Source organism: Puntigrus tetrazona, chromosome 5 (assembly GCF_018831695.1).
Source record: "Puntigrus tetrazona isolate hp1 chromosome 5, ASM1883169v1, whole genome shotgun sequence".
NCBI classification, from domain to species: domain Eukaryota; kingdom Metazoa; phylum Chordata; class Actinopteri; order Cypriniformes; family Cyprinidae; genus Puntigrus; species Puntigrus tetrazona.
This window is the reverse complement of record NC_056703.1, coordinates 15,630,587-15,647,598: the sequence shown is the minus strand read 5'-3', so window position 1 is coordinate 15,647,598 and position 17,012 is coordinate 15,630,587. Positions and strand designations below refer to the sequence as shown.

At 39.4% G+C, this 17,012-nt stretch overlaps 1 protein-coding gene across 13 annotated transcripts in view; it reads left to right on the top strand.

Annotated features, from left to right (window-relative positions):
* Positions 1–17,012, top strand: part of ncor1 (nuclear receptor corepressor 1) — a 67,836-nt gene that overhangs the window by 36,838 nt on the left and 13,986 nt on the right. For 7 of the 13 annotated variants that reach the window (XM_043240392.1, XM_043240399.1, XM_043240395.1 and 4 more), the window contains 13 exons: positions 609–671; positions 4,084–4,223; positions 5,354–5,429; positions 8,173–8,632; positions 9,003–9,201; positions 9,598–9,781; positions 10,867–11,031; positions 14,927–15,087; positions 15,227–15,347; positions 15,520–15,615; positions 15,747–15,829; positions 15,919–16,114; positions 16,784–16,903. In XM_043240392.1, the coding sequence (XP_043096327.1) occupies positions 609–671; positions 4,084–4,223; positions 5,354–5,429; positions 8,173–8,632; positions 9,003–9,201; positions 9,598–9,781; positions 10,867–11,031; positions 14,927–15,087; positions 15,227–15,347; positions 15,520–15,615; positions 15,747–15,829; positions 15,919–16,114; positions 16,784–16,903 (2,064 nt within the window). The remainder of the gene's footprint in view (positions 1–608; positions 672–4,083; positions 4,224–5,353; positions 5,430–8,172; positions 8,633–9,002; positions 9,202–9,597; positions 9,782–10,866; positions 11,032–14,926; positions 15,088–15,226; positions 15,348–15,519; positions 15,616–15,746; positions 15,830–15,918; positions 16,115–16,783; positions 16,904–17,012) is intronic. The other 6 variants (XM_043240405.1, XM_043240397.1, XM_043240396.1 and 3 more) reach the window with 4 other exon arrangements.

Genomic DNA, 17,012 nt, shown 5'->3' with positions numbered 1-17,012 from the left:
AGTGTTTAGTCAATTTCAAGGAGACCCTCGGAGCGGGCGGGAGAGGAGAGCACAGCCTGTCTTTCTCTCCTTCTCTGTCTTTCTCTCTCTCGCTCTCTTTCTCTCTCTCTCTCTCTCTCTCTCTCTCTCTCTCTCGGTCTTGCTGTAGTTTGAGTGGAAATTATGTAGGGAGGGGTTGTTGCGCTGCTCGCTTCAGCTCGGCTACTGTTATGAGACAGACTGCCTAATGATATGGGTGAGTGAGTGAGAGTGCGTGTGCTGGTCTTAGACCCAGAAGGGTGGTGCTTCTGCACTCCTCCACTGTCTGCTTGCGATCAGCTGACTGGACTCTCTCCTAAAGACAGAGCGAGAAAGAGAGAGGTGAGCCTGCCTAGTTGAGTCCAGTAAGCACCAGGAAGGGAAAGCAATAAACGGGGCAAAGGACCGAAAGCAGTTGAGGACGGAGAGAGAGAAAGAGCCTGTGGGAGGGAGGGAAGGTCTTGAGGAGGGTGGAGGTCTCTGCAGCGCCCGAGTGTAAACAGATAGAGAGGGAGGGTGTGAGATGAGCCGTGTCGTGTAGCGCTGCTCGAGTTTTTCCTCACTGACACTGACGGTGTGTGTCGCTACAGGCGCAGTTGAAGCTGGAGAGACGTCTCGCTGGACGGAGGAGGAGATGGAGATCGCCAAAAAAGGTACTGCTTGACTTTTACTTCATCTCCCCCCACTCCCCCTCCTTCTCTGGTTCTCAGTTGGCTCTGTCTGATCTCGTTTTTCATACATACAGAAACTTTTCAACTCACTTTTGCTTTACTTATTTGATTTCATGTTGGGGAAGTTGGTTGGGGTTGCACTTGTGAGCATCCTCTTTGTAGTGATTACTCAGATTAGGATTGTACTGAAGAAGCTGATGTAACTCTGTGACTGTTTGACACACTAGAAACTGCACAAGACAGAATTCACCCCCTGTGAAAGAATGACAGGAATACTGTGGAGGGCAGAGGTTTTGAGTTGAAAGTTTAAGGGAGTTTTAATGAAAACATTCCCAGGTTGCATTTTATACTAAAATCAAAGGGGAAGAGAAAGGAATATATATGCGTTACAGGACATTGAAGTCATGTTCTTAGACCATTGTGCTTTTGTGTATTATGGCATTATTTTCTGACAGTTCACAGAATTCACGAAAAGAAAAAAAAAGGTTCTTGTTAATGCAATGCAAATTTATGTTTTGAAAGTTTGGGATCATTAAGAATTTTTCATGTAAATGTTACAATTTCTTTTTTAAATAAATGATGTTCTTTTAAACATTCTTTTCATCTAGGGTCCTAAAGGTATTTTTTTATTTGTCCGTTTAAGTGTATTTTACCTATTTAAATGTATTAAAATTTTAAATGCATTGCGTTGTTTGAGCACAGAGGAGGGCACTTCCTCAATCAGTCGTGCTCGTCTGTACATTTGTATGTAACAAATACTAACTATTCTACAGTCATTTATAAGTGATTAATAAATAAAATAAACGTTTTTCATATTTGTAGTTCAGAATTTTAAAAATATTTTTAGTCCTCAAATGTGCTCGACTTTTTCAAGTAGAGAATAGAATTTCCTATTTCCTCCTTTAGATTTATTGGTGAAATACGACTTGGACATGATCTTGACAGCTTTCACAAGATTCTCTTGAACAAGTTGAGGTTCAGCAGGTTCAGTTTGCAAGTGTGTTGCCACAGTCTCTGTCACTTCTCTTGTTTGCACAAAATCAAACAGTGGAGTTTACTGGTTTTTGTTTTTGACCGATTGTATTAGCGGTCTGCAAAGGAAGGCAGTAAAAATGTGCTTTATGCACTTATTTAGATTATAAGCACAACTTTTGTGAAGCAGTTTTTGTAAACACTTCTGAGACCTGGTCATTATATCTAAAGATGAACATTTGCACACAGCTATATTGCCAGATAAACAAATTTAAGTGCAATAAGTGTTTTTATAAATAAAAAATTAAAAGCACTCACAGAAGCATTAACACACAAACTACCCCTAGGGCTCTTTTTAAAGCAAGTGTTTTCAGGTCAGACTGCGGTCATCTGAGTGCATTCCTTCTGCTTCCTCTTTCTTTGTGGTCTTTTTTAGTCCTCTCTTTAGTGGATGGGAAGTTCAATCCACTGAGGAACAAACATGAAGGTGTGTGTGTGTGTGTGTGTGTTTGTGTGCGTTTCTCCCTGTATCTTTTGCACAGACCTCTGGTGTGCCATCAATGTCACTGCACAGTTCAGTTTAATTGGAGGACAGTCTTAACATGACAGATTGGGGACTAGGAGAACTGCACACAGAGTTTGAGTATTTGTTTGGAGGAACTGAGTGTTGTTTGTTTATTCTGTTGAGAACTGCTGTAGCTGCCAAGCAGACCTGAGCAGCGCTGCTCTGTTTGCCGAAACAACAGGTGGAAATGAGCAGAAAATATACAGCTCATCAAAGTTTTTTAGTTCATTAAATCAAGAACCTTCTTGCTTTTATTATCACGTATTACAAGCACAAGCCAGGTTTTATTCTGTCACACAAGGCCAGTAAAGAGAGATAACAGAGGAGAGCTCTGTTAGGACCGTATCAAGGTGGTTGATCTTGAACCATGATGTTTTGGGTGATTAATTAGGTTCCCATGACACCATGAGTACTCAATCAGTACATATTCGCTATGAGTTTTGGTGCTGGTTGTGGCCTGCTTTCCAGCACACTGTGTCTAGCTTCTACAACATGTGATTAGGTTCAGTCAAGAACAGTGGCATTTTTATGCAGGGCTTTGACAAATGACAAAAACCTAATTCTTAGTAGTACATCGAGGAACTTTGACTGGTCAGCGGCTAACAAGGTCCATTGATGTTTTTTTATTTTAAGATGATGTGCGTACAGATAAATGGGGATGTGGAGAAGAGGCCATTTGAATTCGGTCTCAGCTTGTTTACTGAGCATTTGTACTATTTGTACAATGTTTAGTAGATTCATTAGAGGGGATTTGAACTTTTGCTCTAAAGGCTTGCTCTATTCTTTGTCTATTCTATATGTTTTATTTAATATATAATTCAAGTATTTCAAGCATGGTCATGCCAGTGGTCTGTGACGTGAACTTCTCTGATATGGTCCAAATTTTTATTTGTGAATGCATACAGCATCACAGACGTCATTTGTAATCTGTGCTTTTTACATAGCTTAAGTGCTTACACTGGAGATCACTTACAATATCATGACAATAAAGGAATGCATAGAGAAAATAGCGTGTTTATTCAGTCTAAATCTTTTGATCGCTTAAACTGACAACTGCTGTTGGCATTCATGTGTTCTTGATCATGTGTACTGTGACCCTCAGTAGACAAATACAAATGACACACATTCACCGTGTAAAGTCACTTTACTAATTTAATCCAAAGTTCATATTTTTCAGTTATTCATTTTAATTTGGTAGTAAATTGGGACATTGCAACAATTTAAAAAATTCCAGAAACAAACGCTTTTCCAAAGCACAGTTTCAGTATTTTTGCCACCCATATTGTTGTGAGGCTGTTTAGTTTTAGTTAGATCTATTGATAATTTACAGTTTTTGCTTAATACCTTTAGTAGATATTTAACTAATGTGAAATCACATTTAGGGAGAGAGCAGATATATATATATATATCTGTCCTTTCTGATTCTTGGCCTAATATTACATGAACTGGGTGCCTTTTAGCTTGTGTAGTCTTCTGATATACTATAAAATGTGGCTGAATCTCATGCTGATGCTGTTCAGCTAATCAGGCTGCTTCAACCTTGTGCTGCCCTGCACATCCTTCCTTAACTAGTTCATCCATTCTAGCTAAGCTGGCAGGATTATCTTCACCACTGAGGCAGGAGGAATGGCACAGTCATTGGTAACTGAAACCGAGCCATGTTTCATGTGTTTAAATAGTGACACTAAAGGAGGGCAGTATCTTCATCTTACAGCAGGACACGTTGAACAATCTTGTGGTTAATTAGACTTTATCCATCCATCGAGAAAACCATTAGTGATACATGTAAATATTTAATTACTAAGGGTTTTTTTCGTTTGCTCATTTGTAATCTTACCCACTTTCTCTTGTGCACAGGGCTGGTTGAACATGGTAGGAACTGGTCATCCATTGCTAAGATGGTAGGCACTAAGAGTGAGGCTCAGTGTAAGAACTTTTACTTCAACAACAAGAGACGATACAACCTAGACAATCTACTACGGCAACACAAGGTACAGGTACAGATCCATCTGCTACATCCAAATATTTCTATATCTGCATATTTAAACTGCTGTAAAAAAATCTGGGGTCTGTAAGATTCTTTTACACATTTAGTCTGCATTTAATTAATCTATAATACAATAATAAAAAACTGTAGTATTATTTACATTAGATTACAATTTAAATGAACAGTTTTATTATTTCTTAAAGTGTAATTTATTGCTGTGATTTTTAATACTGAATATTCACTCCAGTTTTTTTATTCCAATCTTTAGTATCACATGATCCTGCAGAAATCATTGGAGCATTTGGTGCTTCACATGGTTTTCTGATTATTATTTGAGAAATAGAATTTTTTTACTGTCACTCACTGATGAATTTAATGCATCCTTGAAGAATAAAAGTAATAATTTCTAAAAAAAAATAAAATAATAATAATAAATAAACCTACCCTCCCCCAAAACTTTTAACAGTGGTATATATCTATATCTTTGTCCTACTAATAACAGTGACTTTGCTGTTTTAAAGCATGATATTTAAACCTTTAGGTGGCAGGTGTTTTTTTTTTATGCTGGATTTTAACATCAAAATTTCAAAAACTTGTCTTGAAAAGGCTTAAAGATCTACTGTAAATTAGAAAAATGTTAGGCATGACCCAAAATTTATGTGGGGTGTAAATATACTCATATAATTTGCAACACATCCTAACGGTACAACTTTTTATTAGCTATTTGGCAACATTCTCTCTCAAATCTCACAATTTACCCTCATGCTCTAAACTGAAAAACTACTGCATCAATGACACGAGCGCTCATTTGCTCTACTATTTCCTCTAACAATTTGAATAGGAACACCACATCAGAATCGAAGTATTACATGTCTGCCACCTAGAGGTAGGGAATACAAATGAGATATATTAGGAAATGCTGTCTATTTTATTAAGCATGATTTCATCGCAGTTTTGTGACTTTGGCACTTAGAGCTAAAAGTGGCATCAGAAAGTCACATTACTAAAAGGGTGTGTAGGGAGACACGAAAAATTAAAGATGTCTTATGAACGCACACGACTGTGGTATAATCTACAGTGAATTATTCTTAACATGTGTATGTCTTACGATTTGTGCAACTCTTATGTTGTTGTGTTCAGGGTTCCCGGCGACTCCGTGGAATTCGAGACCCATCACAGAGCGATCCTGCACCTGATGATGATGAGGAGAGCGACGGTATGATCTCTTGCTGTGATACAACGTCTTTTACAGCCAGCTGCTTCCAACATGAGCTCTAATGCCTGAACAAACACCCTAAAACGCACCGCTGTCAGTCTCTTTCTCTGTGACCCATGAACCCACAGTCTGATCAAGCAGAGAGGAAGAGAAGCAGCGGGACCGTAATGTAAAGAGAGCAGAAACAGACAGACTGACACACAAAGAGGGATGAAGTGAGGGAGCAGCAGTAGCAGTGCTCTGACCTGTCTGACTGCAGTGCGTTTGATTAGATCTGACAGCAAAACCCCAGACCGCGCAGTACTGCCACAGAGGTCAACATCCTCTCTCTACTTCTGACTGTACGCTTAATGAGTGAGAATCAGGAGCAAATGAGGAGAGAACCAGCCGGGTTGGAGAGAGGTGGATGAAAGGGAGAGGGAACAAGTGAATAAGACACAAACACAAAGAAAGGAGAGTGGAAATAGGGGGAATGTGCAGAAAGGATAAGAGATCTGGTCTAATTCTGCCTGCCACACTCGCTCTTATGTAAGCGTTCTCTGGCTTTAAAGCCTCAAAAAAGTATTCTGTAAGGAAACTTAAGTGCTTTTGCCGAGCATGTTTGATCTGTTGTGCTTTTGATTTAGATATGGTTGTGATTTTTTTTTTTTTACATTTTATTTTTTTGCTACAATACAATTTCAAGTTTTTATACAATTCCATACACAAAACGTTCATATTGAGTAGCTTGCTTTTTAGTAAGTTGCTTGCACATGAATATAGAAAATCACAAATATCTTTCTCGTGCAACTCTACACATCGTTATTCTTGAATCAACACTTGTGCATTCAAATTAAAATAGTGATATTATTAGTTGCACATCTTTTAACTCACTTTCCTTCCCTTTGGGTGCCGTTTGTTCGCTTCTTCTTTTTTTTTTTTATACCACCATTCAAACTTTGAATAATTTCCTCCTGTGGATTTCAAAGCCATGACTCCAGCCTTTAGTCTTGCATGTTTCCAAAATCTTTCTGATATGCTGATTTGGTACACAAGAAACATTTCAAGTTTTTTATCAACAGTTTTGCTATTTAGTATTTTTCTGGAAACATTTGTCATCCTTGTTAAATGAAAGTATTTGCATATACATGCATTCAAGGTAAAAAAAAATCACCTCTTTTTCCAGCAATTCTCAATTAGTTTAAAGCAGCTGTAAGATTTAGTCTCTCTAAACCCCTCCTTTCCATGAGCCTACTCTGCTCTAATTGGTCAGATGGCCCAGTCTGTTGTGATTGGTCTACTCCATACAGCAGTCATCAGTAAAATGATGTGTTTGTGGGCGGGATCAATGTGCAGTCGGCCAATGTACAACAAAGGCAGAAATTATGCAAATATGTGAAATGGATTTCGAATTCGAATTGCTAACAACTCATTTTGAATGTATAGAGGCAATTCTTTATTTTGGGAGAAAATAACTTTATCTTGCGCTTTTAGATTTATATCTTTGCAGACTGTCTGCATTCACCCACAGCTACTTTACACACTGCATGAAAGGTAATATTAGAAATGGCATAATAGGGGCACTTTAAAACACTAATCTATACTCTCTTTCCTTTTTTAAATAACATAATTCTCTGCCCTGGTGCATTATAGACTTTATTCTGATTCTCTTGCTAAAACAGAAACCTGAAAGCTCCCTCCCTAGTATGCTTTTCTTGTCGTGCTAGATGCTGCCATCTTCTGTTGCCCCTGCTATTTTCCCCTCAAACATCTGTCTGTCTCTCCCAGTCTGGAGAAGCACCTGCTGACATACTCATGGAGCCAAGCAGGTTACCCTTCATCACTCTCTCAGAGGGACAGATAACAGATAGACTGAGACTCCATCCATAGAGCTAGAGGAGGGAGGAATTATAGATGAGGCAGAGGAGTCATTTTAAGAGAAAAGGATAGTTGCTTCCTCACTGTTGGTTGTGTTTTACTCTTGAGGCAACTTGGCTCTTTGCAACCTGCGGGCACGTGGAGTACATCTGTGATTTTTATTTTTATTTTTTTTCTCCTGTAAAGTCTGTGCAAGTTAGCCTGGAGGTTATATATGTATACACACTACATTTCAAAGGTTTGAGTCAGTAAGAATGATAAAAAAAACTTATTCAGTAAGGTCACTGAATAAATGACTATAGACTTTTGCATTGTTGCAAAAGATTTCTATTTCAAATAACCTCTGCAAATCAGCATTTTGGAATGATTTCTGAAAGATCATGTGACGCTGAATCCTTGGCATAATGCCTGCTGAAAATTCAACTTTGCTAATTGTTCAGTTGTTATACAAAGCTTTATAAAATAAGCACTGGTGAGTTTAGCAAAATTTTACAAGTCATAAAATTTTTTACCAACCCCAAACATTTGAATAGTGTGTTTATGCAGGGCTTCATGTATTTTATATGTAGCACTTCCTATGGCCCTGAAGGGTGTGTCATCACATGGCAAGAGTGGAAAGGTAGTGATTAGCCAAAGGATGTTTGCTGTCCAGAAGTGCATTAACTTGATTGCGTGATGCCGCGTGCAGCGATGGTGACCTCAAATGCCGCCTCTTCTCTGTCACGGCAGGGTTGTTTGGGTTTTCTGCTTCTCTGCCTTTGTGTTTCTGTAGCAGAGATTGAAATAGATTGGGTTTGATATTCTGTGTCCTCTTTGCACAGATGAATGAAGAATTTAAAGAGGATGTGATGGCTCAATCATCCGCTTTTTCTTCTCCTTTCCTCAGGTCCCGATAATAGTTCGGACACAGAGAGTGCACCATCTCCATCTCAAACTGATCCCTCCAAATCAGACGCGCCAACTCATCCCAACTCTGCTCTGGATGGAATGTCAGACCAGGAAGTCACGGCAGCAAAAGGCTCAGTGGCAGATGCCAAGTGCCAGGAGTCTCTGTACGGCGAGCTACAGGTGAAAGTAGAGAAGAGTCCAGAAGGAGGAACTGGAGACGGGCTTCCTCAGGATGAGCGCACACGCTCTGCATATGAAATGCAGATCCATCCAAAAAGTGAGCCGCAAGATGTGGAGATGACTGCTCCAAGCAGTGAAAGAGCGCAGGTGCAAGTGAAGATGGAGCCGGAGGTTAAAGACAAGGAGGAGAAACAGGCGGAGCAACACCACTCCGATAATGACTCTAGCGCCACCTGTAGTGCAGATGAGGATGTGGAGGCTGAACCTGACCGACAAAGGTGAGTAGCCACTACTCATGTTCTGTTATGGGTTTTTCATATATAGAGTGCTATTGGTTTCTATTACCATGGATAGGGTGGTGATTTATTAATTGAAAGGTAATGTATATGTATACATTAAAATTAGAAAAGCAAATGTAAAATAATGCATTTAAATTCTTGCTTAAAAAAAGTACCGTTGAGCTCTGATGTTTAACTTTTAATTAAATACAATTTTTGTTTTCTTTTGTTGTTTTTTTTACAAAAGCAGGTGAATGAACAGAATATTATTAATGGTCTTTGTGTCGTTGTTTATGTGTGAAAACCTGTTTTAAACGTCAGTAGCAATAGAGTATCAATTTATTCTTTTGTTTCTTCCTTTCTGTGGTAGACTTTTCTCTTTGGACAAGCCATCATTGCTTGGCACTGCAGGCTCAGTGGTTGTGTCCTCAGCCAAATTCCTCAACATGCAGCAGCTACAGCAGCGGGCCGCCACCATCCCCCCTATGGTCAGTCCCCATAGCCTCTACCCCCACTTAGCATTCAGATATGCCCCTCTGGACAGAGACAGGGCCCAGCCACCCCGCCACGTGAGTCCTGCCTCCATCTCCACCTCCGCAGATCACGCGCTGTGATTCGCTTCTGCGGCAATCAGCAAACGAATCAGCAAATACCAATTGATTTTCCACACTGAAATCATGATGAGTGAAAATATGTTTGGCTGCTCTGGTGGGCTGATTAGTTGTGCTGTTTGTAGGTGTCTGTTGTGGCGATTTGATGTGGCTGTGAAATGGATTTCATGTAACTGCGGCCCTGATTGGCCATTCACAAAGTTCATGAAGATCTAGTATCTTGGTGCAAAGCAAGAAATAGTCATGCATTGAAATATTTAATCATTTAGTTTTTCTAATGGAGCGTTTTGCTGAATATCAGACGTGCATGTAGCCCCTTTTCAAATCCTCTCTCTTCCTGAACGGTTTGTTTAGGTTTCAGCTCCATATGGTCACAGCAGCGTTCCCGGAGGGCCGTTGAGTGGCTTTGCTATGTTCCAGCACCAAATCAAAGCTGTACATGAGTCTGTGCAAGACGACAAACAGAGACTGGATCAGATCGAGTCTGACCGCAGGCCACGAGTCACCACCCACAGCCCCACTGTAGTGGACCGAGAAGGTGAGTCAGGCAAATCTGAATGAGAGCTTGCAGTTGATTGCTTAAATGATTGGTGAAGTCCAGCATTCGCCACCAGGGAGTTGTTTTTATCAGAAGTAAGAGTAACGTTTCAATAAAAAATGAGGCCAAAGCAGTTGTTAAAAGATGAAATGCATGCATGGATGAATTGCTCAGTTACAAAATAGATTGAACCAACATATGAATTTGGTTCTGAGTGTTTCTTCATTTTATAGAGGAGTTATATATATAATCATGTAATGTTCAGAAATGTAAATTTCTTGGGCAGTTAATAAGGGGTTTAAATTACAGAGAAGCTTTGATAATCAACCCAACCTCCTCAACATAAAAGATCTCATCAGAATGGAGCATTTGTCACTTTTTGTTTGGGAGAAATCCTGGCCAAAGGAACTATCTCTGAAGGGAAGAGAGCAGTGAACAATACAAAATTGAGGTTACAGAATCACCCCTGAGAAAAACAGACTGAAAGACAAGCAGATGGACCGCTGCAAAACAAATAGATTGTGATGTGCCTGTAGTGCCTCTGTTCTATCCTCCCATGCACTCTCGCTCAGTTTTTACATGCCAGGAAGTTTGAGTAAAGACAGACGTTTTTCTGTTTTTCCTCCTCCTCCTCCTCTCTGTTTTATAATGGGTCTCCAAAACAGATTTTTGAAGGGTGTCGAGCGCACAGGAGAGAGACAGTGGACTTTGCTCTTCTCCGCTAAGAAACACAGTGCTGTTTTTGATAGAGCCAGACAGAAGCAGCCAACCAAAAGGAACATTAGGTCACTCTCTTGTAGTGATATCCATTAGAAACACCAAGTTTGCTCGACCTCGTCCTTACAGACCGGCAGCCCGTAGCTCTAAAAACCTGCCTTGACATTTCTCTTACCAGTGCAATAGTGACTATATGCAAGGACAGGACTGAATTAACCTTTCTATATCTTATTAATGCATAATTGGTCTATATGGTTTGAATAAGAGGTTTTCTTAATCGCAAAAAGAGAGGACATTTGATGTGCTGTTTTGCATCTTTGTCTGCTTAGTGTCTGTGTATCTGACTTTTTTTTCTGTCCTCTCCCCAGGTAAGCCATTTACTTACATGCCATATGACTTGAAGCTGATGGAGCAGGAATCTCACGGTGGAGCGGGCAGACCGGGGTCTCCATACAGACTCTCTCCTCGCGAGCCTAGCAAAGCCTCACCCCAGCCTGACCCCAGTAATGCCACCCGCTACAGTGTACCTCCAGGTAAGCAGTCAGTACACACCCTTTATCCAGGCATAATTTTTTTGAAACCTGTGTTTTTCTAAACAGTTTTGGGCACAAAAATCAACACTCAACAGTACTGACCGGGTGAGAGTAAAATAGAGTTTAAGAGCTATATTCTGATCCTTACTAATGTAAGCAATTGGTAGTTTTCACGTGACAAAAGAGGTGAGGTGATCTTAAACTTTGATGTTATGGCTACAACTGCAGTCTCAAACAAAGCTGTGTATCAGTCATTGTACATGTAGAGTTCATTGATAGCCTTCAGGCTAATTAATTTGGGTCCTTTGGAATCCCTTTCATTTGGACCTGAACATTTTGACTTCGCAGTTAAATCTTTATTAATTTCTGTTTTAATTTATCATACATGTTCAAGCTATGTAAAGTGTGTTTGCTTAAACCTGTATAAAGTTAAGAATATGAGTTGATACCTCAGTCATTAGTAACCTTGTCTGGAGCTGACAGTGTTTGTTTCGCTAGAAATCTAATTCAAATCCAACCTCTGCTTTATAGGAGTATTTTATAGGAGCTCACATTTGTTTGTAAGTTACATGGCTTTTACTAGTAAGGTCAGTGAGTTTCTTCCTGAAGGAAACCTTGAAGCTCTCACGAGGCTCAGCACATGTGACTGATTCCCTTATCAGCCCTACCCTTACAACCTGGAAACTGTTCTCATGGAGACAAGCACTTATAAAACACACTAGATGTATCTCTCAGAGAGAGAAAAAATACAGCGTCCATTAAGTAAATGGAATCTTCCGGTAGGACTGTCACTCCTGCAGCTTTATTTGTTTTATGATGATCAGCTTTCATAATGAACTTCGCATCAGACTTTGGTCTTCAGTGACCTGTGCTGTGAGGACCCAGATTGAGTGGAATGATGTTTGCGTTATTGACCTGGTCAACAAAACTTTCCCTCTGTGTCCTACATGCATGCTACATCAATAACATGACCACTACTGATGATGCAGCAGCTGTGATTGACAAGGAGTTACCTTACTTGGAGGTTCAGAACAAACTAAGGATGTCAAACTCTGGAAACAACCTGAGGAATAATAATAAATATTATTATTATTATTGTAATAATTATTATTATCACCATTGTTACCATGATAATAATTTGAACAAAGCTGTTAAAATGCGTAAGGTATAATAATAATAATAACTTGGGTACGTTATATATTATTTCAAATGTCTGCAGAGAGCACCAGTGACCTGGCGGTTGTTTTTATACTTTACAAAATTGATCCGTATACATTGAAAAATAGCATTTTTGGTTCAAAATATTCTCTGTCCACATTAGCTTTTTAAAATGTTTTCCCAAAGTGTCTCATCTACATTAAATTCACCGTACAGTGAATTTGTAGAACAGACATAATAATTATTAAATAAATTCTTCTGACAGGATTCTATTTGTGAAAATATCTCCTCATTCACTGATGCGAATAGCTTGCACTCGTTCCCTATTATATGTCTGATCTACAATGCAACTGTCCTCAGTTTTGCCACAGGACAGTACATTTTCTGCCATCTTTGCAGGACTGTTATGTAAATAATTGGGAAAAATTCTGAAATGTTTTTCTGTTGCTAATTTTTGTGGAAACCGTGATTTAGTTTTTTTGTTATTTTTTTGTTATTAGATAAAAGTTTAAAAGAGACCATTTTTTTTCTAATATGACAAAGCATAGCAGGAAGGATTATGTTTGTCATCTTTCACTTCTCCTTTGCATTCCCCATTAAATCACGTGGCCAGCCTTTATACAGACATGTAGTATCTCTGGATGAGAGGTTGAATCATGCTTGAACAATGTAACCATACTGACACATGTCCTGTTAGGCATATATCGTTTTTATTTGTGCATAGGTATCCTACTGAAAGACATGATTACAACAGATAAGCCATAACATTAAGAGAACATCACACCCTGCACTAAAGAACTGCAGAGACCACCTGATCTCATCTCTACACTCTAGGCTTTTTTCACTGCGGGAGACGAGAGAGTTCACGACTCAATATTTCAAAGAGATGAGTGAGAGGCTAGGCTGTCTGAAAAGGAAAGAAGTGCTTTTAGTAGGGCTGTGAGTCATGGGTGAGAAACATTGAAGGAAGACTTCATTCCTCCCATGCTAAGAGCTTCAGATTAGACTCAGGTCTGCGTTTCTTTGTCAGGCTTTAGTCACAGGTTTTTGTTTGATGCTTTCTCTATTTGGGTGAGCTTTTAACTACCTTGTAGTATAGATTTTATAAGCTAGTCCTTTTTGAGAAAGGTCATTTTACAGTTTGGCAGAGTGTGTGTAGTAGGTCAGAAGTACTGACCAGTGAATCTGACCTGTGAGACTTTGAGTCTATAGGCCAATTCACACTGCACAGAAAAAGCCAACAAATTCTATAAACTAGTCTATTAGAGTTAGTTGGATCAGTGTGTTACTTCTGTTGGCATTGGTTGTAGTTTTTTTGGGTTTTTTTTTTTACCCAACTGGACATGCTTAATCTGCGTTTGTTGGGTCGTGGAATGTCTCAGCAGCGTGAACAGGTTTTCCAGCAAATGAGAACAAATTTTGACATAATATGATGTGTCCATGAACTATTGCACATTCTTTAACCTTTTTTTTTGGCAAAGTATGACTGGCACATACATTAATAACAGTAAAATTTCGATTTTTAGAAATTTAGGCGACAGGATCATCCATTTCTTACCCAGTCAGACTTGCACCATCTACATCGGGCGCAAGCGGGGTTGTGCTCTGTTACAAAATACAGCAGAGGGTCTGTTGATTGTAGACAGTTTCACTGATTATAATGGATGTGGTGCGATGCAACAATTTTTAACGTCCTGTGTAGATACTGTTATTTGACTCCCTGTAAATCAAAGTTTGTTTGGGCAGTGTGAACATGGCATTTATTACTTTTATAAAATTCTAAATCCAACAGCCAACTTGAACCAACTTGTTTGTTGACGTTTGTCTGTACAGTGTGAATTGGCCTTATATTTAATAATAAGGGAAGAGAGGCCATTCCGTTGTTAATAGTCATGACTAATACAGTTTAAGGTATTCAGTTGATTTTAACATTTGTTTTGGTGATAGTGGGTTGTTTTTTTTCTTTAAATAAAATTCATCAAGTGGCTCCCTTCCAGATACAGCCACTGACATCACAGAATTTTGCTATGCAACAAACATAAGAATACCATTTAAGAGATCTGCAGTGACACTGTGTCTGATGCCATAGCTGTTACAGTGTTGTGGATTTTTGCATGCGTTTTAACAGTGTATTGACTAACCAGAAGTCAGGAACAGAACTACTTAGTAGAATAATAAACCTTAAAGTACCACTGAAGTGCCCTTAAACCCAGCATTATTTTGTTCACCGTTTCCACTGAAACTGAAAAAGCTGCATTTAACAGCTTGTGACAGCTACATCATATTAAAAATTAAAGTCTTAATAGGTTCCCCTAATAGAACTGTTATAAATATACTGTTCCCCTGAATGAACTGTTCCCAAAATATAAAACTGATGTCATCTGTTTATAATGTCCAGTGTCCAGTAGTGTTTTTTGTTTGTTTGTATGATTGCGAAACATTGGGCTAGGACAGTGTTGCTGCTTTGTTACTAAAAATAAAAAAAAATCAAGGCACAGGTGCAAGCTGAGAGTATACAGTGTATGCATAAAAAAATGTAGTTACAGTACGCATGTACTATGATGACAGGAACTTATGGTGCTAGCACTATATTCATTCCCTAGCGTACACATAAGACACCAAAGTATACTCTGGGCTTTAGAGGGAAAGACTTTTGTCAACTGTGCACGGATAAAGAGTGATCCTATTTGCCCGCCTCTTTTCATCCCTTGTGCCTCTTATCCTTTTATTCCCACAGTTCTTCAGCCGGCACCAAACCAGGCAGTTCAGAATCTTTCAGATGTTCGCATGACGTTTTCCCGTCATAGGCCGCCCAACATTCCTTCTCCTCCACCCCTCATTCCCACCTCCAAACCCACCGACAAGCCTTCCTTCATTCAGGGAGGCTCCATTTCACAGGTAAGAGAAATGCTGTTGAGTGTTATTTAAGACTCGTGGTGCATCTGCTAAGTTTAAATACTTCCTACATGTAATGGGATCAAGGCAGGGGATCAGGGGTTTTCCTGGTATTCCACTCTAATTTGTGACTTCCCTGCAGGGAACGCCAGGAACATACCTTCCTTCTCAAACACACGCTGTGTACGTACCAGAGGTAGTCAAGGCCACAGGGGGGTCGATCTCTCTCGGTTTACCAAGACAGCAGGACCCTGCTAAACCTGGTGAGCAAGAGAGATTTGAGTATAAATAGTATAAATATATCTTAATCCTGCAGTATTGCTTTTGTGGCCGAGTTTCATTATGAAGTTTAGAAGATAAATTTATATAATGTGGTCCATGAAATAAATAATAAATATGTAATCTAAACACCTGATTGTGTTTGTTTGTGTTTAGTGTCATATATTAAGCAGGAAGAGTGTTCTCCACGTGGACAGAGTGCTCAGGCTGAGGGTCTCTTATCTAGAACTCAGTATGAGGGAGTCGTCAGAGGTGATATGACCTTAAATATACTATAAAATAAATAATTCTTATTATTAACAATTAATCCACAGAAGTAAACAGTCTTAACTTTCAAACATAGACCAAAAAATGCGTGTCTTCCTCTCCTCTGCTCCCATTAGGACCCATACAGATTGCAGACATGAGAGGGCCACCTGGAAAAGGCACAGAAGCCTTGACTTTCAGAGGAGGCTCCATTACACAGGTATCTTCATTATAGGCCTTACTCTACTATTTGAGTAATGTCATTTATACTTGTGTAGTATTTTTCACACTCACTCTTCGTCTTCGTAGGGCACTCCAGCCCTGAATCAGTCCAATGTAGCAGCGGATCTGTTGAAAGGCACTATTGCTAAACTGGCCACAGAGGACCTGAGCAGCCCAGAGAAGAGCCGAGCTGATGCTCATTCTAAACCTCACGTTATCTACGAAGGCAAAAGTGGACACATCCTCTCTTTTGATGGTCAGAACCAGAACTGCTTCCTTTCTGGTGTGCTTGAGAGAAAAGTTTTATATACTATGTATAAGAATTAGAATTAATTATATAGTAAATTAGAGTTTGATCAGTTTCTGCCCAGCACAAGAGAAGTCAGATGGTGAAGTGTTTTTGTGCTTTTTCATTATCAAAGTTTTTTTTGAGGAACCGTTACATTCATCACCATTCAGTACAGTACGATTTCGTTTTCCACTGCAGGACTGATAACGGATTCAAATTTATGCGTCAGTCGTTGCTGTGGTAACACAAATGTTTACAAATTATATGAGGTGTAAATAACACTGTGTTATAGAGGATAATCAAAAATTTCTTTAGATTTCATTACAGATTTTTGTTTACATTGCTCAAAACAGCACACTGTGCAGAAACTAGCAGCCAGGCAACTGACAAGTGACAGACATGCACACGCACTCTATAGGACGGTGCCGCACCATTCCAGGCTCATGCTGTAACACAACTGGAACTGTACATGACAGTTCTTAGAACTGTTCGGCCGGATGGTGGAAAAGCGGCTTTTGTTTTCATGGGCTATCATGTTTGTTAGCAGCGCAACGAGCTGTTCTATTTTTATGGAGCGCCATAGTCAGAGCTTACCAGGAGTGCTGTATAGATATGTTTTGTCCATTTTATCACACTAAGATATGTCACTATATTTCCCCACAGCCGTTAAGAACCCTAGAGAGGGCACTAGAAGCCCACGAATGGGGCATGATCTCAAGCGCACATATGACATCATGGAGGGGTCCCGTGGACACCCAACACGTGAAGCAGCGCCTTATGAAGGTTTGTCGTGCTTTTATTTAATTTTATTTTTTTATCTGAGAAGAATAAAGCATAAAAGATTTCAAACAGAGAGTGTGTTTGCCACTGAAGAACATATTGAAGATATTTT